Source organism: Arachis duranensis, chromosome 2, assembly GCF_000817695.3.
Source record: "Arachis duranensis cultivar V14167 chromosome 2, aradu.V14167.gnm2.J7QH, whole genome shotgun sequence".
Classification (NCBI taxonomy): Eukaryota; Viridiplantae; Streptophyta; class Magnoliopsida; order Fabales; family Fabaceae; genus Arachis; species Arachis duranensis.
This window is the reverse complement of record NC_029773.3, coordinates 3,502,893-3,526,626: the sequence shown is the minus strand read 5'-3', so window position 1 is coordinate 3,526,626 and position 23,734 is coordinate 3,502,893. Positions and strand designations below refer to the sequence as shown.

At 39.1% G+C, this 23,734-nt stretch overlaps 2 protein-coding genes across 2 annotated transcripts in view; one reads left to right on the top strand and one right to left on the bottom strand.

Annotated features, from left to right (window-relative positions):
• Nucleotides 1-239: 239 nt before the first annotated feature.
• On the top strand, nucleotides 240-15,243 carry LOC127739711 (putative disease resistance protein At3g14460). Its single transcript, XM_052257695.1, has 2 exons — nucleotides 240-1,291; nucleotides 12,582-15,243. Exons 1-2 carry the CDS (start codon nucleotides 240-242, stop codon nucleotides 15,241-15,243), a joined length of 3,714 nt encoding a protein of 1,237 aa, XP_052113655.1.
• Nucleotides 15,244-22,884: 7,641 nt separating this feature from the next.
• The window catches only part of LOC127744808 (uncharacterized), a 15,510-nt gene continuing 14,660 nt past the window's right edge, over nucleotides 22,885-23,734 (bottom strand). The window contains exon 2 of the mRNA XM_052257275.1: nucleotides 22,885-23,579. Within this exon, the coding sequence (XP_052113235.1) occupies nucleotides 22,966-23,361 (396 nt within the window). The 5' untranslated portion in view covers nucleotides 23,362-23,579 and the 3' untranslated portion in view covers nucleotides 22,885-22,965. The remainder of the gene's footprint in view (nucleotides 23,580-23,734) is intronic.

The window sequence follows — 23,734 nt, the reverse complement described above, 5'->3', positions numbered from 1 at the left end:
GAATACTTTGTTTGATCCTTCAAAGAAGAATATGAAAAAGAAGTAAAGAGAAAACCCAGTATTGCACTCCACGCGATGCCAAAGTCCTTTTGCTGAGGAATCTTTATGTTTGTATCTCACTATATGCCCATTATTGCTGAATACCTTGCAAGCATTATTACAATATTCCTCTCTCTTCCTTACATTCTGAAATTCCAATTACACATTGATTAATTTGCTGCTGTTGTGATCATCACATCATGGCTGGAACACTTGTTGGTGGAGCTTTTCTCTCTGGCTTCATCAACGTTGTTTTTGATAGGCTCATTAAAAGTGAGTTTGTCAACCTGGTGGTGGGTAAGAAGCTGGACCGACAGTTGGTTGAGAAGCTGAAGACTGCTCTCTTGGCTGCTGAAGCTCTGGTCGCCGATGCGGAGCAGAAACAGTTCGGAAACGAATTTGTGAGGGAGTGGCTTGATAGTCTCAGGGATGCTCTCTACACTGCTGATGACTTGCTGGACCGTGTCTTCATCAAAGCTCAAATTCGCAAAAAGGTATGCGTTCCCCTTCCTCTCCGCCTTGATTCATCTGCTAGGAAGATGGTGACTAAGATAAACGAGGTGGTTAAAAGAATAGAAGATCTTCAGAAACTTAAAGATAGCCTTGGTCTCAAAGAGATTCCAACGGGTAGCTCCTCATGGAAACCTCCATCCACTTCTCTTGTGAAGGGGAAGGTGTACGGCAGGGATGGTGATCAACAGGCACTAATCCAGATGCTCAATGACAACAATCATCATAACTTGTCCGTCATCTCTATTGTTGGTATGGGCGGTGTTGGTAAAACTACTTTAGCACAATGCCTGTACAACAATAAGGATTTGATGGACGGAGTTGATCTGAAAGCATGGATTTGTGTTTCTGAAAATTTTGATGTCGTTGAGACTACAAAGAATGTTATAAAGGGGATCTCTTCTGGTGTTTGTAGTCTTGACAGCTTTGATTTACTTCAACAAGATTTGAAGAAAAAACTGTCAGAAAAGAAGTTTTTCGTTGTTTTGGATGATGTTTGGAGTGAAGATGCTGACAAGTGGAATAGTTTTATCACCCCTTTCCAACATGGGACAAAGGGAAGCACTATTCTCCTAACTACCCGCAATGAAAATGTAGGTCGAATAGTCCAACACTATAACTCTTACACTCTCAAGGAACTGTCAGACGATTATTGTTGGTCTATTTTTGCGGACAATGCATCCTTTCCTGAATCAAATGGGAGCTCAGAACTGGAAGGAATAGGTAGAAAGATTGTCGAGAGGTGTGATGGCTTGCCGTTAGCTGCAGAAACACTTGGACGCTTGTTGCGCTCAGAGCATCGTGTTGAAGAATGGAATAAAATACTATTCGTTAATAAGTTACTATCATCTGCCTGCTCATTCAAAACGTTGCTTTGTTTATTGTTCATTGTATCCCAAACATTATAAACTTGATAAAGATGAATTAATCTTGCTGTGGATGGCTGAAGATCTTTTACAATCACCAAGGAGGGGACAGACTCTAGAAGAAGTTGGTTGCGAGTGTTTCGATGGCTTGGTTTCAAGACTATTCTTCAAGCAGGTCGAGAATGATGATGAGAAGTATTTTGTGATGCATGATCTCATGCATGACTTGGCAACTTTTCTTGCTGGGGATCTTTATTGTAGATTCTCAGAAGAACTTGGTGAAAAGGAAGAGATGAGTATTCTAACTCGTCATTTGTCATACGCTGATTCAATCCCTGAAAAATCATTCTCCTCTAATAAAATAAAATCTTTGAGGACATTACTGTATACCGATCATGCAGCTGGTTTCTGGAAAGCACGCGCAATATTGCCACCTCACACATTGTCAAAGAATAAATACCTGAGAGTTTTATCGTTTGATAGACTCAATATGTTTCGTGATTCAATAGCTAAATTGATAGAACTGCGCTATTTGGATCTTTCTTGGAGTGATATTGAGGTATTGCCCGAGTCATTGTGCAACTTGTGCAATCTACAAACTTTAAAGTTAGCAGGTTGTTCAAAGCTGACTATGCTGCCCAATGACATGTATAAGCTTGTGAATTTGCGGCATCTTGATATAAGGGATACTCGTCTGAAAGAAATGCCAAAAGGAATGGGCCAATTAAAACAGTTGCACATCTTAAGTTACTACATCGTAGGCAAGTCTGAAGAGAATGGAATCCAAGAGCTAGGAGGGCTTTTAAATCTTCATGCATCACTTGAGATTCGGAAATTGGAGAATGTGGTTGATGCCAATGAGGCAAGGAATGCAAGGATAATAGATAAGAAGCACATTGAGGAGTTATTGTTGAAATGGTCTTCAGGTGATGATATGGTTTCAAACACACATACTGATGAACAAGACATACTCCAGGGCTTGCAACCGAACCGTGTGTTGAAAGTGTTAGAAATTGATGGATACAAAGGTACAATATTTCCAGATTGGATGGGGCATTCCTTGTACCAAAACATGACAAGTGTATCTCTCAAGTCTTGCAAGAATTGCTGCATGCTGCCTTCACTTGGACAGCTGCCTTCTCTTAAGTCCCTGTGCATCGAAAGTTTTAATGAGCTGAAGAGCATTGGCAAGGAGTTTTACAAGAATGAAGGCGATCAACATTCTTCGCCTATTGCACCGTTTCCCTCACTGGAGCGTTTGCAGTTTCACAACATGCCATGTTGGGAGGAGTGGCACTTACCTGACTCAGAAGCCTTTCCTCAGCTTAAGAGCCTTCAAATAAGAGATTGTCCAATGTTAAAGGGAGATATGGTTAATCAGGTATTAATGAGAATCGTTTTTTCCTCATCAGATGTTTCCAAAGTGCGAGAACTGGAAATATTAGATTATGAAGGATTGTATAAAAAGATGAGACTTGTTGGGGATAGTTTAACAATGAGTGGATTTGAATCTGCGGCGGAGTATGCATTTAAGGCAAGGATCATCCACCATCTAACTTCCCTCCAACAAATACAAATCTCAGGGTGTTCGTCTGTTGTATCCTTGGGGGACAATTGTTTACCCAAATCATTGCAAAAGCTCGTAATCTTGAGTTGCAGCAAACCGGAATTCCCGCAGCAACAACAGAAGTGTGATTTGGTCGATCTACAAATATCTGAAAGCGGTGATTCACTGACCTCATTGTCGTTGGATGCCTTTCCCAATCTCCAGAATCTCCAGATATACAAGTGTTCAAATCTGGAATCAGTTTCAATGTCAGAGCCACCACACGCTACTCTTCAACGTCTCTCCATCAATTGGTGCCACAAATTTGTGTCATTTCCGGAAGAAGGACTGGCTACGCCCAACTTGACTCATCTCGATGTTAGCAGGTGCTCGAAGTTGGAGGCATTGCCACGTGGCATGAATAGTCTTCTCCCAAATTTAGAGTCTCTGGACATACGAGGTTGCCCAAACATTTGCAGGTGGCCAGAGGGTGGTTTGCCGCCTAACCTGAAAGAGCTAAGTGTACAAGTGAGGGGCCTATCATGGTTGGGCAACTTGGACAACCTCACTCGTCTCACCGTTTCAGGTCGTTACAGTGGGAGGATAATAAAGTCATACCCAGAGGTGGATTCACTGCCTCGCCTTCCCTCCCTTGCCACTCTACACATCCAAGAGTTTGATGAACAGGAGACATTGGAGTGCAACGAGCTTCTCCGCCTCACCTCCCTCCAACAACTACACATTTCATACTGTAAGAGGCTGAAGAATATGGAAGGAGAAAATCTGCCTCCCTCTCTCTTACTCCTCAAAATTTACGACTGTGGTTTGCTGGGCGAACACTGCAAGAACAAGCATCAACAAATTTGGCCCAAAATTTCCCACATCCCCACCATTGAAGTCGATCACGTCCAAATTTTCTGAGCAGGTAATTCTCTAACCTTCATGTTTCTCATGCTACCACAATTAAATTCACACATGCATAAATTTCCTTTTCCTGCGAGTCAATTTTTTTTTCTCTTTCTTTAAACAACATTAACCACTTGAACTAGTATGCATAAATTTCCTTTTCCTGCGAGTTATAAAATTGTGTTTCTGTTTTTGTCAATTCTTTATGATCATGGAGTCGCTGTTGTTCCAAGATTCATGTAGGATAGTGAAAAGAATCAGCATGCATAAGGTGTTAAGTTTTTTGCCCATAGATTGAATCTTATATGAAATAAATAGTAGTAGATGCCTATAATAAGCTATTTCTAATACTAAGAAAAGGTTCTGTAATAATAACTATTTCTTCCTTTTTGGATTTGGGGACGTTATCAAACAGATTTCCCAAGGTGATGAAGGTATGTAGCTAACGCAGACAAGATTCAAAGAATATGCTTTTCATATTTGAAGATGATAATCATGTACCTGAAGTAGTCGAAGAAGTTGTAGTGAGTGCAGTTTGTACATATATCAAACCGATCAGTGTCATTTAAAACTTTTCACCGTTGACTCTAAAATCAAACCAATAATCCAACATTGTGTTCATGAGGTTCTGACATTATTGTGTGTGTGGTTTTTGTGATGAAAAACACTAAGTCAAAATATTTTTTAATTTGTGTTTCAGGAAGTACATATTAAGGTCTGGTAACCATATCTAAATTATCTTCATTCAATCCAAAGTTCATCAGAAGAGGTGCTCTGTAATTTTAGCTTCAGGTTGGTATAGATTCCTTTCCTCCTTGCAATTTACTTTTCCTATTTTTATTGGAGTAATAAAAAAAGATGATAATAGCTTGGTTTGAGAAGGAATTATATGTAGTTCAGGGAAAGGTGGTGTTTCTACTTTTCTTATTTTTTAATGTATATGCTAAACTAAATGTGCTATAAATATAAACTTAATTTTGGTTCTTTAACTGCTGCTAAAGCTGTTACAATGCCAAAACTGCAAATCAGTGGTGGAGCTTGTAACTTTAAACAAAAAAGATGTAACATTTCTAATGCATTCAAGTTTATTACATGAATTTATAAAGACCTCTGCAATATCGTTATTCATTAATAAAATCTGTGATCAAAGACAATCTTAATAATCTTTCTCCTTGTTGAAGAAAATATTAGGTCGGGGATTTGAGTGTTTGATCGCTTGTGGATTCTGCTGGGAGTGTCAAGCTTACTAGCTCCTCTTTTGAAAATTATGTGAGTTCTTAAACTACACGTCTAGTCTAATAATTGATTTTGTTTGTTCAAGCATTTCATGAAGATGATCATACTTTTACTAAATTGATAATTTAAGTTTTTCAATTTTGTGATCATACTCGAATAACATGCACTTCGGTATGGATTAGTTTGATGTAATGGACCTCAATTTTCATTACCATATTGTTGCTAGAATGATAATTCTTTTTCTTCTTTTTGGGTTGATTATGCAGTCACTGTAAGTCTGCAGTTGGGGAGTGGTTCAATGGTAGTTTGGGCTGAAATTTCGATAGCAAGTTCTGGATGTACTTTTTTGTTCCGAATGATTGGAGGATTAAGATAAGATTTGGAGGGTGATATATGGCTTCGGTGCGCAAAGTAACTCTGGTTTTGTAATTTTTTCATGTTTTTGGTTCACATTTATATGCTATGGTGCTTGATTGTTTTGACTTAATGTAAGCATTTGATTTGTTTACTTATTTGAGATTCTCTTGTATTCTTATTTAATTATAGTGGTACTTCTTTTTTGGTCTGAATGACCAGTAGTTTTTACCTCTCACATTAAGAGGATTTTCCACGTTAAAATTTTGGTCTTGTGTTTCTATTTTTATTTTTTTGGCTTCTGTTATTCGATCGCTGTCAGTGTTTTGTGTATTGTTATTCCAATTATTCTCTCAAGCAGCTATTCCAATTGATGAGGCATTTACCAAATCAATGTGTCCTGTTTTTAAAATTGAAAAGTTTTGCTAATTTGTGTGTTTTTGCAACAGAAGAAGTTCTTCTCTTCGAAAAAGAAGAAAGAAAGAAAGAAAGAAAGAAAGAAAGAAAATACTTGCACAATTTTATATGAGACATTATATATGAATTATGTTTTATATGAGAAAATACTTGTCAAACGCTTGAATAGAAGCTTTGACATTAGTCAACTCCTTACTGACTAAGGCTATCTGCTTCAATTTCTTCAATGGCTCTGATCTCCTCACTTGGTAACCGTGATACACAGCTTGAATTAAAATGGCAGCATCAACATCTGATAAAGCCTCTCTCTCCTATCCGCCTTTGCCGGTTGAGTTGCTCGAGTCGGCTTACTAGCCTCTTCCATCATCTTCTCTTCTCCATTTTGTGCCTTCTTTTCTTCATTATCTCCAACTGAACAATTCTCATCTGCACCCTTGTCTCCATGGGTCTTATTTTCAGTCACCTGAATGATTTCCTCTTTTGGTTGAACTTCCTTGCTGACATCTGCTACATTCAGAAGGCTTGAATCCGGCTGCGCTGCGCTACAATAGAGAGATTGAGAGACACTATATATAGCAAAGGTCACCTAACAGCCTGATGGCTAGTTATCAAATATAATAGCATAACAGCAACTAACCTATTGCTAACTACCATTTTCATTCTCTTCATTAATAAAGACATCACTGAATTCTTTGCTGCCGGTTCAAGAGTAAGACAGGCTGCTTCTGCCATGAATCTGTGACGTAATATTGATCACATTCTCATGAATTTGACGTCTATGCATGCATGTATATTTATAAATTAAAGCAACGTGGCCGCAGCACATAAAACATAACTCAGATGATCCTCCAGAGAAAGAAGAAGTAATTAATGGAAAATTGCAAAGGAGAATTCACCTAGTGGCCAGTGAAGCTTCGATGGTGTGCCTTAGACGTTTGACCACTTAATACCATTTTTCCAACTTTCCATATCCTTAGCAAATTCAGGTGTTCATGTAAGTCTTCTTCATATCAACATCAAGAAACATTCAAAGGCTATCCATCCCTCATCACTCAACTTTGCCTCCTTTTAATTTGTTAGACTTGGTTGAACTACCATTGCCATTGCGATCGTCATCAAATATTTTGCCTGAAGTTGCTCAGCTGTTATATCATGCAGAAATAAATACACATTATTTTTTAATCCAAATGATAAGTGAGGATTTATGAGCAGGTAACTCTCTAACCTTCATGCACAATTAAATTCACACATGTAGAAATTTCCTTTTCCTTTAAGTAAAAAAGGTTTACTCTTTCTTTAGACAACATTAACTAGTTGAACGTATATGCCAACAGCAAAATTTCACTTTGCATTCTTTTCTTTCATTTATCCGGAAAGCTCTCAGTTTGCAGTTGTGGAAAGAAAAGTTATAAGTCAGGTTTCTGTCTTTGCCAATTCTTTATGATCACAGAGTTAGCTTTAGTGTTGCAAGATTCATGTAGGACAGTAAAAAGAATCAGCATGCATGAGATGTATAAGCTTTCAAAAATAAAAGGATCTAAGTTATTGTTGTGTAATGTTTCTTTTTTACCATAGATTGAACCATTGGATAGAATTAATCGTATTAGATGCCTATAATGAGATATTTATAATACTAAGAGAAAAGGTTCTGTAAATATATTAAGCTGCAGTGGGATTCAAATTATTCAAGAAAATGTATTGTGATGGAATATTTGATCTTTTGAGATCGACATAAAAGGGACAGTTACAAACATATAAGGTTATTGAAATTTTTTTCTTTATACCTTGGTATTATTATGACCATACCTTCATCATGCCTCACAGATTCAGACTCTGTTGTTACTTCTTCATGAAGCAATACCACTGGAAGCTCCATAATAGGTTCGGAATCTTCATGTTGTTCTTGACCCTTGGAAACTGTTCTCCTTAGATTCAGATGCTATGGTGTCCTCATCAAGCAACACCATTGGTATTTCCACAACGGCTTCCACTTCCTCCACTTCATGATGCTGTGGTTCAGTCTTCGAAAATTTTGTTTCATCATTCTTGTTGAATTCAGATGCTGCAATATCCTCATCAACCACCCCCACCAGAAGCTCCACAATAGATTCCACATCTTCAAGCCTTGTTTCCCCACATCATCCTTCACAAATTCAGTTGCATCTTCATCGAGCACTCCCGCTGGCAAGTTCTGGATGTAATTTTTCGTTCCAAATGGTTGGAGGATTAAGATAAGATTTGGACGATGAGATATGTCTTGCATGCGCAAAATAGCTCTGGTTTTGTAAACTTTTCATGTTTTTGGTTCACATTTATATGCTGTGGTGCTTTATTGTTTTGACTTAATGTAAGCATTTGATTTGTTTACTTATTTGAGATTCTTTTGTATCCTTAATTATTAGAGTGGTATTTCTTTTTTTGGTCTGAATCACCCGTGGTTTTTACCTCTCATGTTGAGAGGGTTTTTCACGTTAAAATTTTGGTCTCTTGTTTCTATTTTTTTTTTACTTCTATTATTTGATCACTGTTTTGTATATTGTTATCCCAATTATTCTCTCAAGCAGCTATTCCAATTGATGAGGCATTCGCCAAATCAATGTGTTCTGCTTTTAAGTTCCTCTTCTTTCGAGATCTCAACCTTCACCCAGCCTGATGATTCCTCAGAAGATTGAACCTCTTCTTGCTCATCCATCTGCAGTTTGGGCCCCGGTTGAGTGTCTTTTGTAGCAACACCACATTGCTTCGAACACTATTTTTCCTTCTTCATCAAGCAACCCCATTAGACGCTCCATCATTCGTTCCATATCTTCATCCCGCTTCACAGATTTGGACTCTATTGTTTCTTCTTCATCAAGCAATCCAATTGGAAGCTCCATAATAGGTTCCACTTCCTCCTCTTCATGATCTGGTTCACGCTTTTGTTCCACCATCCTTGTTGAATTCAGATGCTGCAATATCCTCATCAAGTGGTGTTCATTTGGTGCCACAGTAGGTTCTGCTGCCACGTTCAATGCCAGATCAAGTGGTGACTGAAATTCAATTCTATCTTTTCCCATCGTATCATCATTAATGCCCACAGAAGAATCCTCACATGGTACTGCAACTTTCTCTTCTGGTTGATCCTTCACATGTTCTTCATTTTGTAAATTTGCCGAAATGTCTTCAACAGGCTTCTTGTCTATGAACTCATTCGTCTGCTGCTGAGATCTCTTGGCCATTACAGAATCAAGCCTTTGTTGAAAGCATGTAAGCTTTCTTGCCAGAGATTTTCTCGTTTCCCTGAAACTTGGATGCAAGCCCTGGTATATAAATTGAATACCACGTGAGTGTAACATTGATCAAGGACAAGGAAGCTAACTAAGACTCTAAATAATCCTCCTAATGCATATGTATCTATCTAATCATTTGCAAATCACAATTATCGCACGTGATTGTAATGTAAAGCCATTGATAAAAAAAATAGTGAAACAAATACATACTTGATGCAACATTTTATTACCAAATCAAGGTATATTGAAAAGAAAATGCTGATTTGATATTAGGTAAACAGCATCAGTAACACATACCTGAATAGTTTCCAACTTCAGCAAGAGCCTCATTATATTCTCTTAGAAGCTTTGACATTAGTCAACTCCTTACTGACTTCTCTGCTACAATACAAAGAATGAGAGACACTATATATAGCAAAGGTCACCTAACAGCCTGATGGCTAGTTATCAAATATAATAGCAACAACAGCAACTAACCTATTGCTAACTACCATTTTCATTCTCTTCACCAATAAAGACATCACTGAATTCTTTGCTGCGGGTTCAAGAGTAAGACAGGCTGCTCCCGCCATGAATTGGTGACATAATATTGATCCCATTCTCATGAGTTTAGTGTGTATGCATGTCAGTTAGTTAATTAAAGGAAAGATATCTTACTTGTAATTAAATTTCAAACATATCCAATGTACTATCCATCCTAAGGTGTAATGCAAGTTTATGATTAGCTTGATTTATATGCACTTCATCGCAAGATGATGTCTCTGTCTTTTCCACTAATTAATGAAATTAATAATGCATCAGCATTTACTAAAATCAAATAATTTTATTTTTTAGTAAAAATAGTACTCTCATTTGTATTCTAGTATTTTTTTTATGCAGCACACACATTTAAATCTAGTATATTATAAATTAAAGCAAACTGCAGCACATAAAACATAACTCAGATGATCCTCAGATCAGTAGCGAAGAAAGAAGTAATTAATGGAAAGTTGCAAAGGAGAATTCATGGTAGTGATGCTTCAATGGTGTGTCTTTGACCACTTAATACCATTCTTCCAACTTTCCATGCATATGCTTAGCTGGTATTCATTATGTCTTCTTCGTATCAACGTCAAGAAACATTCAAAGGCTTCCATCCCTAATCACTCAACTATCATTGCCATCGTCATCAAATATCTGCTAAGCTGCTATATCTTGCATAAATAAATACATATTTTTGTTTCAAAAAATACACATAATTTTTTAATTCACATACATAAATCCAATTTCGTTTCTGAAAATACTCATGATTAGGAGATATAATACTATGTGATCCAAAATTATTTTTCTTACATGAGTACATCGGAAGTGCATTATTAGTTTATTGTTGTGTTCATTTAGTAGAGATGACAGCCAAATGTCTCAGAGAAGCAATGATGTTTGAAGAAGAAGAGCTCAGAACTAAGACAAGACAACAAAGTTGCTGAAGTTGTTTGACATCTTCACCGTGATTGCATGGCTGCATTTGTCAAGTTCTTAACACTGGAGTATGAAAATTGATAAAGTTTTTAGAAACAGCCACTGTTATATGTCATGTTAGACTTTGCATTACACCCTTTGAGTACGGCCTCTCACCAAACCTTCCGTTAATGCGAGATGCAATGCACCAAGTGCCCTTTTTCTTTTCAAATAATTCACTACCTTTATTTTTCAGTGTATCTTGATATAAACTTCAAACATATTACATCATTAATATATCAAATTTCCAAATTGATAGATATTCTTGGAAACAAGAGTGTAGTTAGTTTCTTAAATTAAATAAGTAAAACAAAGCTTAAGATGATGTAGTTAGTTACCGGTGAGGCTGTGAGTAAAGATTGTATCAACTTTGCAGTGATTCAGCTTATTGGCTGTTACTTGTTTGAAAAATTAAATTGTCTCAATGCATCATGTAATTTAAAACGAAGTAAATAGCCATTTTAACAAAAAAAAAAATTCAGAAATTAGTAATGTTAAAAAAAAAAAAAAAGTTTGAAGCTGGGTTGTGCAGAAAGTTTGAAACCTTCCTCAAGTTGTAATTTTAATCTGTTGCATTTCTCGGAATCAAAAACATAAAAGTGATCAGTTCCCAAAAAACTACCACGTTGAAGCCAATGACTAAATGAAGTAAAGAGCAAAGCCAGCTACGAACTCCACTGCTTAGAATTATTTTATGTTACCTCGGAGATCCATAGCACGTGATGCCAACGTCTCTTTGCTGAATGAACTAACCCTCGTGAATAATGAATACCTTGCAAGCATTATTGCAATATTGCTCTCTCTTCCTTACATTCTCAAATTCCAATCACGTACGCACTGATTTATTTGCTGTTGTTGTGATCTGTACCATATCATGGCTGAAACACTTGTTGTTGGAGCTTTAGTTTCTGGCTTCGCCAACGTTGTTCTTGACAGGCTCATTTCACGTGAGTTTGTCAACTTGGTGGTGGGCAAGAAGCTGGATCGGAAGTTGGTTGAGAGGCTGAGGACTGCTATCTTGGCTGCCAAAGCTCTGGTTGCTGACGCTGAGCAGAAGCAGTTTGGAAACGAACTCGTGAGGGAGTGGCTTGATAGTCTCAAAGATGCTCTCTACACTGCTGATGACTTGCTGGACCGTGTCTTCATCAAAGCTCAAATTCGCAACTTCCCTACTTGCAAGAATCAGAGGAGCAACAATATCCACTCACAACAAGTATTAACACCAGCACAATAATACCCAATAGCAGCGGAAACTGAAAGAATAGTAGATCTTGAGACTCGCAAAGATACCCTTGGTCTCAAAGAGATTCCAACTGGTAGCTCCTCATGGAGACCTCCATCCACTTCTCTTGTGAAGGGGAATGTGTTCGGCAGGGATGCTGACCAACAGGCACTAATCAAGATGCTCAATGACAATAATCACCATAAGTTATCTGTCATCTCTATTGTTGGTATGGGCGGGGTTGGTAAAACTACCTTAGCACAATGGCTCTACAACAATAAGGATTTGATGCACGGGGTTGATCTGAAAGCATGGATTTGTGTTTCTGAAAATTTTGATGTTGTTGAGACTACAAAGAATATTATAAAGGGAATCTCTTCAGGTGTTTGTAGTCTTGACAGTTTTGATTTACTTCAACAAGATTTGAAGAAAAAACTCTCAGAAAAAAAGTTCTTCATTGTTTTGGACGATGTTTGGAGTGAAGATGCTGACAAATGGAATAGTTTTATCACCCCTTTTCAACATGGGAGAAAGGGAAGCACTATTCTTCTAACTACCCGCATGGTAAATGTTGGTCGAATAGTCCAACATTATAACTCTTACACCCTCAATCAACTGTCAGATGATTATTGTTGGTCTATTTTTGCGGACAATGCATCCTTTCCTGAATCAAATGGGAGCTCAGAACTGGAAGGAATAGGCAGAAAGATTGTCGAGAGGTGTGATGGCTTGCCGTTAGCTGCAGCAACACTTGGACGCTTGTTGCGCTCAGAGCATCGTGTTGAAGAATGGAATAAAATACTATCGAGTGACATTTGGGAATTTTCTGTGGCAAATTGCAAGATTGTTCCTGCATTGTTATTAAGTTACCATCATCTACCCACTCATTTAAAACGTTGCTTTGTTTATTGTTCATTGTATCCCAAAGATCATAAACTTGATAAAGATGAATTAATCTTGCTGTGGATGGCTGAAGATCTTTTACAACCACCAAGGAGGAGACAGACTTTAGAAGAAGTTGGTTGCGAGTGTTTTGATGACTTGGTTTCAAGACTATTCTTCAAGCAAGTCAAGAATGATGATGAGAAGTATTTTGTGATGCATGATCTCATGCATGACTTGGCAACTTTTCTTGCTGGAGATCTTTATTGTAGATTCTCAGAACATGGTGAAAAGGAAGAGATGAGAATTCTAACTCGCCATTTGTCATACGATCATTCAATCCCTGAGAAAACATGCTCCTCTAATAAAATAGAATCTTTGAGGACATTATTGTATATCAATCATGGTCATGGAGCTCGTTTCTGGAAAGCACACACAATGTTACCATGTGATATAATGTCAAAGAATAAATACTTGAGAGTTTTGTCCTTTAGTGGACTCGATATATTTCCTGATTCAATAGATAAATTGATCCACCTGCGCTATTTGGATCTCTCTACAAATGTTGTTCAGACATTGCCCGAGTCATTATGCAATTTGTTTAATCTGCAAACATTAAAGCTAAAAGATTGTTCAAGGCTGACTATGCTGCCCAATGGCATGTATAAGCTTGTGAATTTGCGGCATCTTGATATAAGGGGTACTCCTCTGAAAGAAATGCCAAAAGGAATGGGCAAATTAAAACAGTTGCAAACTTTAAGCAAGTTTGTGGTGGGAAAGCAAGAAGACAATAGAATGGAAGAGTTAGGAGGGCTTTTAAATCTTCATGGATCACTTGTGATTCACAAATTGCAAAATGTGGTTGATGCCAATCAGGCAAGAAGTGCAAGGATAATAGATAAGAAGCACATTGACGAGTTATATTTGGAATGGTCTTCAAATGATTATATGGTTTCAGATGCACAAAATGAAAGAGATATACTCCACAGCTTGCAACCACACACTGACTTGAAAGAGTTGATAATATGGGGTTACAAGGGTACAATGTTCCCAGATTGGTTGGGGCATTGTTCCTACAACAATATAACAAGTGTATCTCTATGGTATTGTAAGAATTGCTGCGTGTTGCCTTCACTTGGACAGCTGCCATCCCTCAAGTCCCTCCGCATTGAAAGGTTTGATGAGCTGAAGAGCATTGGCAAGGAGTTTTACAAGAATGAAGGCCATCAACATTCTTCGCCTATTGCACCGTTTCCCTCACTGGAGTCATTGGAATTTGATAACATGGCATGTTGGGAGGAGTGGCAGTTACCTGACTCAGAAGCCTTTCCTCAGCTTAAGAGCCTTCAAATAAGAGAGTGTCGAATGTTAAAGGGAGATATGGTTAATCAGGTATTAATGAGAATCGTTTCTTCCTCATCGGATGTTTCCAAAGTGCGCCAACTGAAAATACAAGAAGATCATCTAGTATGTAGGGATAAAGAGATGACACTCGATGGGGATAGGTTATCAATTAGTGGATTTGAATGTGTGGTGGAGTGTGCATTTAAGGCAAGGATCATCCAACATCTAACTTCCCTCCAAGAAATACGCATCTCATGGTGTTCATCTGTTGTATCCTTGGGGGACAATTGTTTACCCAAATCTTTGCTAAAGCTCCAAATGTATAGGTGTAGCCAAATTGAATTACTCCAGCAACAACAGAAATATGATTTGGTAGATCTACAGATACAAGAGAGCTGTGATTCACTGACCTCATTGTCGTTGGATGCCTTTCCTAATCTCAAGAATCTGGAGATAGTGAGGTGTTCAAATCTGGAATCAGTTTCAGTGTCAGAGCCACCACATGCTACTCTTCAAAGTCTCACCGTCTATGAATACCCTGAATTAGTGTCATTTGCAGGAGAAGGACTGGCTGCACCCAACTTGACTCATCTCGGCGTCACAAAATGCCAGAGGTTGGAGGCATTGCCACGTGACATGAATAGTCTTCTCCCATATTTACAGTCTCTGGACATACGAGGTTGCCCAAACATTTGTAGGTTGCCAGAGGGTAGTTTGCCGCCTAACCTGAAAGAGCTCACTGTAGGAGATTGCCAGCAACAACTGAGAAGTCTAACATGGATGGGCAATTTGGACAACCTCACTCATCTTACCATTTCTGGTGATAGCAGTGAGAGCATAATAGAGTCATACCCAGAGGTGGGTCTGCTGCCTTGCCTTCCCTCCCTTATCACTCTTGAGATACGGGGGTTCTATAAACTGGAGACATTGGAGTGCAACGAGCTTCTCCGCCTCACCTCCCTCCAACAACTACACATTTCATGGTGTCCAAATCTGAAGAATATGGAAGGAGAAAAGCTGCCTCCCTCTCTCTTACTACTGAGAATTGAATACTGTCATTTGCTGGGCAAACACTGCAAGAACAAGCATCAACAAATTTGGTCCAAAATTTCCCACATCCCCACCATTCAAGTCAATGGCATACAAATTCTCTGAGTAGAGATTTCTGAACAGGTAATTCTCTAACCTTCATGTTTCTCATGCTACCACAATGAAATTCACACATGCATAAACTTCCGTTTCCTTCAAGTCAAATTTTTTTTCTCTTTCTTTAAACAACATTAACCACTTGAACTCATATGCCAACTGCAAAATTTGCATTCTTTTCTTTCATTTATCGGGAAAGCTCTCAGTTTGCAGTTGTAGTTAAAGAAATATCCTTTCTTACTCTGGGAAACCGTCATTGTTATCTGTAATACTTGTTAACTCTCATATTTTATTCAAAAAAATCGCATTTTTTGTGTATCCAACAGTTGGGTGTTTATTTTTAAACAAATGGATCAAATTTAATATTTTACAATCTTCTGCGGGTAGCTTGTGCACATATCGAGATGTAATCCTATACATTGGCTACACATCTTCATTTAATTGCAAGTTCATTTGAGGTGGTAATTAAGCTGGATTCATGTATTAGGAAACAGAAACTCTGTGTTTTCTGATTTTGGCTTCAAGTTATTGAAAAGCAAAGACATGGTGGAGAAAGTTGGTGGCACTCATTATTGAAAAGCTTTGGTTGTTGTTGGTATATTTTTCTATTCCTCTCTATAATTTTCTTTCTTTTTTGCTTTTTGCACAGAGAAAAAATAAATCATAACTTTATTTGTGGAAAGAAAATAGTTACAAAATTGTGTTTCTGTCTGTCAATTCTTTATGATCATAGAGTTAGCTGTTGTTGCAAGATTCATGTAGGATAGTGAAAGGAATCAGCATGCATAAGGTGTATAAGTTTTTTGCTCATAGATTGAATCTTACATAAAATAAATAGTAGTAGATGCCTTTAATAAGCTATTTCTAATACTAAGAAAATATTCTGTAATAATAACTATTTCTTCCTCTTTGGATTTGGACACGTTATCAAACAGATTTCCCAAGGTGACTGTTAAGGGTTTCCTTACTAACTCCAGAATATCAAGAGGTACAGTAGCAGATAATTAGCAATTAGAGTAATAGAAGATGAGAGGTAGAAGATAGGATAGAGAAAGGTTGAGGTATCGAGATGATACTCTCAAGGAAATATTATTTAGAAAAGGAAGAAAGAACAAACAATAACAGAAGATTCACTTGGCATTCGAGAGGCCAAACTCTCCACTAAATAACCACTCCACTTATTCCCTACCTAAAAGCTTTTCAGCTTCCTTATTTATAATATCCATATCCTAACTACTTTCCTAAACATGTGGAGTAACAATATTTTGAAATTTCAATCAGTCACGTGTTTTCCCCTCCTTCTATAAGTAAATTTAAAAGGAGTTAAATTCTGATTTGATCTCTCCTGGTTTGTTACAATACCCTCCCCATGAAGAGCCACCTTGTCCTCAAGGTGGAAAGATGGAAAGGCCAACTGCAGTTTGTCGGCCCGCTCCCATGTACTTTCAAATTCGGGAAGATGCTGCCACTTGATTAGCACTTCCAGGTGTCCTTGGTTGCTCATACGACTGTCCAGAACTTGTTCGGGTTCCACTAGTAGTTCTCCTTCCTCAGTGAGAGACTCAGGCAGGCTTTGGGGTTCCACTGAAGATCCCAAACTCTTCTTAAGTAGTGAAACATGAAAAATAGGATGTATCTTTGCAGAGGCTGGTAACCGAAGTTTATAAGCTGCTGCACCAATTTTTTCTAGTACTTCATATGGACCATAAAATCTGGCGCCGAGCTTCTGATTTGGTCTGGTGGCAAGAGACCGCATCCTGTATGGTTGGATCTTTAAAAACACGAAGTCTCCTACTTCAAAAGTGACATCTCTCCTCTTCTTATCAGCAGCTTGCTTCATGCGATTCTGGGCTCTATTCAACTGAAATTGTAACTCATCGAGCATCTGATTGCGGTCTTCCATTAGTAGTCTAACTTCCTCTACAGTAGATTCCAGCCCCCCTCTTAACAATGGAGGCGGCTCCCTCCCGTATAAAGCCCGAAAAGGGGTCATGCGAATGGACCCGTGATAAGTAGTATTATACCAGAATTCGGCCCAAGGCAGCCAAGTGGACCACTGTTTTGGCTTAGAGCCTGTGAGGCAGCGGAGATAGGTCTCTAAGCACTTGTTAACAGCCTCCGTTTGGCCATCGGTCTGTGGATGATATGCAGAGGACATCTTCAAGGAGGTTCCAGCCTGTTTGAATACTTCGGACCAAAAGGCACTCATGAATATTTTGTCGCGGTCGGAGACAATGGAGGATGGAAACCCATGGAGGCGAACAACCTCCTTAATGAATAAGAGAGCAATGTCTTTTGCTGAGAAGGGATGTGCAAGCGGGTAGAAATGAGCATATTTGGAGAGTCGATCAACCACTACCAAAATTGTGTCCATCCCTTTGGACCGTGGTAACCCTCCGATGAAGTCCATAGAAATGTCAGCCCATACGTTTGTGGGTATGGGAAGAGGTTGAAGTAGGCCTGCCGGTTGAAGGGTGGAATGTTTATTTTTCTGACATACTTCACAATTTTTTACGAACTCCATCACATCCGACTTCATACCTTCCCAATAGAGAATGGAAGAAATTCTCTTGTAGGTTCTAAAAAACCCAGAATGGCCCGCCAATTTGGAGCTGTGAAACTCCATTAAAAGCTTAGGGATCCATTTGGAGGTCTTGGCAATCACCAACCGCCCTTTATACCTTAACTTGCCATTGATTAATTCAAAACCAGACACGGTCTCATCTCCTTGTAACAGCTTCTGCATAATGGTCTTCAACTTACCATCTTCCAAAACCTCGGTCTCTAGTTCCCCCCATTCAGCCGCTATGGGAAAAGAAAGAGATGAGAAGTGGAACTTCCTTGAAAGAGCATCCGCAACTCGGTTTTCAGTCCCTGCCTTGTATCGAATGTCAAAATTATACCCCAATAGCTTGGATAACCATTTTTGCTGCCCTTCATCTGCAACTTTCTGGTCAAGGAGGTATTTTAAAGATTTTTGGTCTGTGAATACCGTGAAATGCTGTCCGAGAAGATAGTGCCTCCATTTTTGGATGGCCAATACAATAGCCATTAATTCTCTTTCATACACGGATTTGTTTTGAGCTGTTGTAGAAAGTTTTTGGCTCATGAAGGCAATGGGGCGCCCTTCTTGCATCAGAACTGCACCAACTCCCTTTCCCGATGCATCTGTCTCAATCTGGAAAGGTTTGGAGAAGCATGGGACTGCCAACACAGGTACTGAAACCATTGCTTGTTTCAGCTGTTGAAATGCACCTTCCGCCGCATCAGTCCAGTGGAAACAATCTTTCTTTAGTAGCTGGGTCAATGTCCATGCAATGCCACCATATCCTTTGACGAATCTCCGATAATATCCCGTGAGGCCAAGAAAACCACGTAAACCTTTAAGGTCCTTAGGTCGCGGCCAATCTAACATAACCTGGAGTTTTTTGGGATCGGCTGCCACACCTTTTGATGATATGATATGGCCCAAATACTCAATGCAAGATCTTTCAAAGCAACATTTCTTTTTGTTGACCAACAATTGATTTTGGCGTAACAGTTCCAACACTTGCAGCAGATGTCCGCGATGGCTGGCCACATCCTTGCTGTAAATTAGGATGTCATAAAAAAAAACCAATGTAAACTTGCGTAGAAAGGGTTTGAGGATAGTGTTCATTAGTGCCTGAAAAGTAGATGGTGCGTTGGAAAGCCCAAATGGCATTACTAGGAATTCGTAATGACCCTCGTGCGTGCGAAATGCGGTCTTGTGGATATCCTCCTCTTTCATCCGGATCTGATGGTATCCCGATTTCAAATCGAGTTTGGAGAAAACCGCAGCCCCTTCCAATTCGTCCAACAACTCTTCGATTATAGGAATCGGAAATTTGTCCGGAACGGTGATTTTGTTGAGCGCCCGATAATCAACACAAAATCGCCATCCGCCATCCTTTTTCTTCACAAGAATGACTGGACTAGAGAATGGACTAGTACTAGGTCTGATAATTCCTATTTGAAGCATTTCCTCAATTATCTTCTCCATTTCCTCCTTCTGATAGTGAGGATACCGATAAGGGCGTATGTTGGGAATATCTGAATTCTCTTTTAATACTATGGCATGGTCATGTGATCTCTGAGGAGGAAGACCAGATGGGGATTGGAACAAATCATCGAATTGGCTCAAGAGTTCAGTGGTCTCGGAAGAGATGGTGACAGAATCTTCATCGGCATCAGGGCGGAATAGCGGAGTAATCAAAAATCCATCTTCAGCATTTCGCAGGGCTTGTAGAGTCACCTTACTACTGGCATGAGTCCTTCCCAAAGTTGGATCACCCTGTAATGTAACCTTCGAACCATCTTGTACCCAACTAAGCGATAAAGTGTTGTAGTCGCCTTCAAATTTCCCAAGACTGGCGACCCAACCAGCACCCAAAACTACTTCAGATCGTCCTAAGTCCATAACCAAAAAGTTTGCAATGATGGAAATTCCTTGCACCAGAATTTTGACGTTTTCGCATCCACCTAACCCCTGCTCAATTGCGCCATTACCCACCTCGATGTGGAACGGAGGTAGGCGCATCAGTGGTAAACCCAAAGTGGAGACTAGAGTAGAGGCAATGAAATTAGCCTCAGCACCTGGGTCGATCAAAATAACCACCTCCCTACCATTGATGACCCCACGAACTTTCAGAGTTTGATGGGATGTGAGACCCCAGTAGCTAAGGGATGAGAGGTGCAGAGACAGTGTGTGAAGAGCTAGATCAGGTTCTGCCAGGGGAGGAGCTGCCTCAAGGTCTTGTGGTTCGTCGTCATCTTCACCCAAAAGGATTAGCTGTTGGTGGCGGAATTTGCATATGTGACCCGGGTTCCACTTGTCAGCACATCGAAAACATAGTCCTCGCCGTTGTCGCTCACTCCATTCTTCATGGGAAATCTAACGGGAAGTAGGCTTGGATCCACTAGAATTTGAAGTAATAGAGGGGCCAGTGTCATTCTTTGAGTCTGATTTGGAAGTAGTAACAATGGTGGGCTTACTCTGGTCTGCCGGAGGAGAGTGAGTATTGGGTCTGGCCCAATTAGAGTGTTTAGAAACCCCCCACCCTGAACGTGATACTGTATCTTGCTTTCTACCCCCTGGGTGCATTCCTTCTGCTTCCCATGCTAAATTCCTGGCTTCAATAACCATTGCTCGATCCATTAACTCCTGGAGGTTCTCAAAATCCTCCACTTTCAACTCTGATTTGATGGTCGATTTGAGACCTTCATGAAACATGCACAATAAGGTTTCACCTCCCAATTGTCGGTGAGAGCGCGCCGCTAGTTCGAAATCGCGGCGGTATGCCATCACTGAACCTGTTTGCTTTACCCGCAGTAATGGGGCTAGTGGGTTGGCCGCCGCGCCCGGTTCAAAGCGCTTAAGCAAGTCCTGTTTGAAGCGGATCCACGTGTGGAAAGTGGATTGGGATTCCCACCATTCGAACCACGTCAAAGCTTCTCCATGAAGTGCGAGCACCGCGTATTCAAGCTTGTCCCCCACCGGAATTTCTGAGATGCGAAAATAGCGATCCATGTGCACTAGCCACCCGCTCGGGTCCGATCCATCAAAGGAAGGGATGTCCACAGAGCGATTGCCGTCGCCTCTGTTCGGAATGGGATGTCGTCGACGTCCGCCTCCAGGATCGTCGTTGCGTGAGTGTCCCCCTTCGGTTTCGGGTGTTGGTTGCTGTGAACGTAGCACCAGTTCTTCCATTCGTTTCATCATTGTTTCCAATAATTGGGTTTGTTCAGCGACCTGTTTTTCCAAGCCATCTACGCGCTCTTCCATGGCAGCGGTGGTGCGAGTAGAGACCATCCACGGGTACTAATCCCAGATCGTTGTCTGATACCAATTGTTAAGGGTTTCCTTACTAACTCCAGAATATCAAGAGGTACAGTAGCAGATAATTAGCAATTAGAGTAATAGAAGATGAGAGGTAGAAGATAGGATAGAGAAAGGTTGAGGTATCGAGATGATACTCTCAAGGAAATATTATTTAGAAAAGGAAGAAAGAACAAACAATAACAGAAGATTCACTTGGCATTCGAGAGGCCAAACTCTCCACTAAATAACCACTCCACTTATTCCCTACCTAAAAGCTTTTCAGCTTCCTTATTTATAATATCCATATCCTAACTACTTTCCTAAACATGTGGAGTAACGTGACCAAGGTACGTAGCTAATGCAGTCAAGATTCAAAGAATATGCTTTCCGTTTTTGAAGATGACAATGATGTACCTGAAATAATAAAAGAAGCTGTAGTGATGCCATCAGCAACAATGTCATTCCTATCAACTTCACTCAATGGTGTGTGCAGTTCTGTACATATATCAAACCAATTGTGTTCACGAGGTTTTCACATAATTGTGTGTGTGGTTTCTGTGATGACAAACACTTTAAGTCTTAGAAATATTTTTTAATTTGTGTTTCAGGAAGTACATATTGAGGTTTGGTAACCATATCTAAATTATCTTCATTCAATCCAAAGTTCATCAGAAGAGGTGCTCTGTAATTTTAGCTTCAGGTTGGTATAGTTACTCCTTTCCTCCGTACAATTTACTTTTCCTATTTTTGTTGGGAGAAAGAAAAAGAGATGATGAAAACTTGATTTGAGAAGGGATTAGTTATATGCAGTTCAGGGAAAGGTGGTGTTTCTACCTTTCTTATTTTTTTATTGTACATGCTAAACGAAATGTGCTATAAATATAAACTTAATTTTGGTTCTTTAACTGCTGCCAAAGCTGTTACAATGCCAAAACCTCAAATGAGTGGTGGAGCTTGTAAATTTAAACAAAAAGATGTAGCATTCTAACGCATTCAAGTTTATTACATGAATTTATAAAGACATCTGTAATGTCATTATTCATTAATAAAATCTGTTATCAAAGACAATCTTGATAAACTTTACCTTGTTGAAGAAAATATTAGGTTGGGGCTTTGAGTGTTTGATCGCTTGTGGATTCTGCTGGGAGTGTCAAGCTTACGAACTCCTCTTTTGAAAATTATGTGAGTTCTTAAACTACACGTCTAGTCTAATAATTGATTTTGTTTGTTCAAGCATTTCATGAAGATGATCATACTTTTACTAAATTGATAATTTAAGTTTTTCAATTTTGTGATCATACTCGAATAACATGCACTTCGGTATGGATTAGTTTGATGTAATGGACCTCAATTTTCATTACCATATTGTTACTAGAATGATAATTTTTTTCTTCTTTTTGGGTTGATTATGCAGTCACTATAAATCTGCAGTTCGGGAGTGGTTCAATGGTGGATTGGGCTGAAATTTCGATAGCAAGTTCTGGATGTACTTTTTCGTTCCGAATGGTTGGAGAATTAAGATAAGATTTGGAGGGTGAGATATGGCTTGTGTGTGCTGAGTAATTCTGGTTTTGAAAACTTTTCATGTTTTTGATTCACATTTATATGCTGTGGTGCTTGATTGTTTTGACTTAATGTAAGCATTTGATTTGTTTACTTATTTGAGATTCTCTTGTATTCTTATTTAATTATAGTGGTACTTCTTTTTTGGTCTGAATGACCAGTAGTTTTTACCTCTCACATTAAGAGGATTTTCCACGTTAAAATTTTGGTCTTGTGTTTCTATTTTTATTTTTTTGACTTCTGTTATTCTATGGCTGCCACTGTTTTGTATATTGTTATCCCAATTATTCTCTCAAGCAGCTATTACAATTGATGAGGCATTTGCCAGATCAATGCGTTCTGTTTTTGAGTTCCTCTTCTTTCGAGATCTCAACCTTCACCCAGCCTGATGATTCCTCAGAAGATTGAACCTCTTCCTGCTCTTCCATCTGCTGTTTGGGCTCTGGTTGAGTGTCTTTTGCAGCAACACTACATTCCTCTTCTACAGCGGGTGGAACTGTTTCAGCCTTAACATGCTTCACAAGTTCGGATTCTATTGTTCCTTCTTGATCAAGAAACCCCACCGGAAGCTCCATCATACGTTCCATATCTTTATCACGCTTCACAGATTTGGACTCTATTGTTTCTTCTTCATCAAGCAATCCATTTGGAAGCTCCATAATAGGTTCTACTTCCGCCTCTTCATGATCTGGTTCATGCTTTAAAATTTCTGTTCCACCATCCATGTTGAATTCAGATGCTGCAATATCCTCATCAAGTGGTGCTTCATTTGGTGCCACATTAGGTTCTGCTGCCACGTTCAATGCCGGATCAAGTGGTGACTGAAACAAAAAAATAACGAAACAAATACATACTTTTTATGCAACATTTTATTACCAAATCAAGGTATATTGAAAAGAAATTGCTGATTTGATATTAAGTAAACAGCATCAGTAACACATACCTGAATAGTTTCCAACTTCAGCAAGAGCCTCATTATATTCTCTCCAAGTGCGTTCCTCTGCTTCTCATCATTTTGTAGATCAAAAGAGTGCTCAAACCCTTGAATAGAAGTTTTGACATTGGTAACTGCGATACACAGCTTGAATTAAAATGGCA

Coding starts and splice junctions, on each gene's coding strand:
- LOC127739711 (XM_052257695.1), top strand. CDS start 240: ATGGCTGGAACACTTGTTGGTGGAGCTTTTCTCTCTGGCTTCATCAAC. Junction 1,292..12,581: donor GGTAGAAAGATTGTCGAGAG/GTGTGATGGCTT, acceptor GATTGTCGAGAG/GTGTGATGGCTTGCCGTTAG.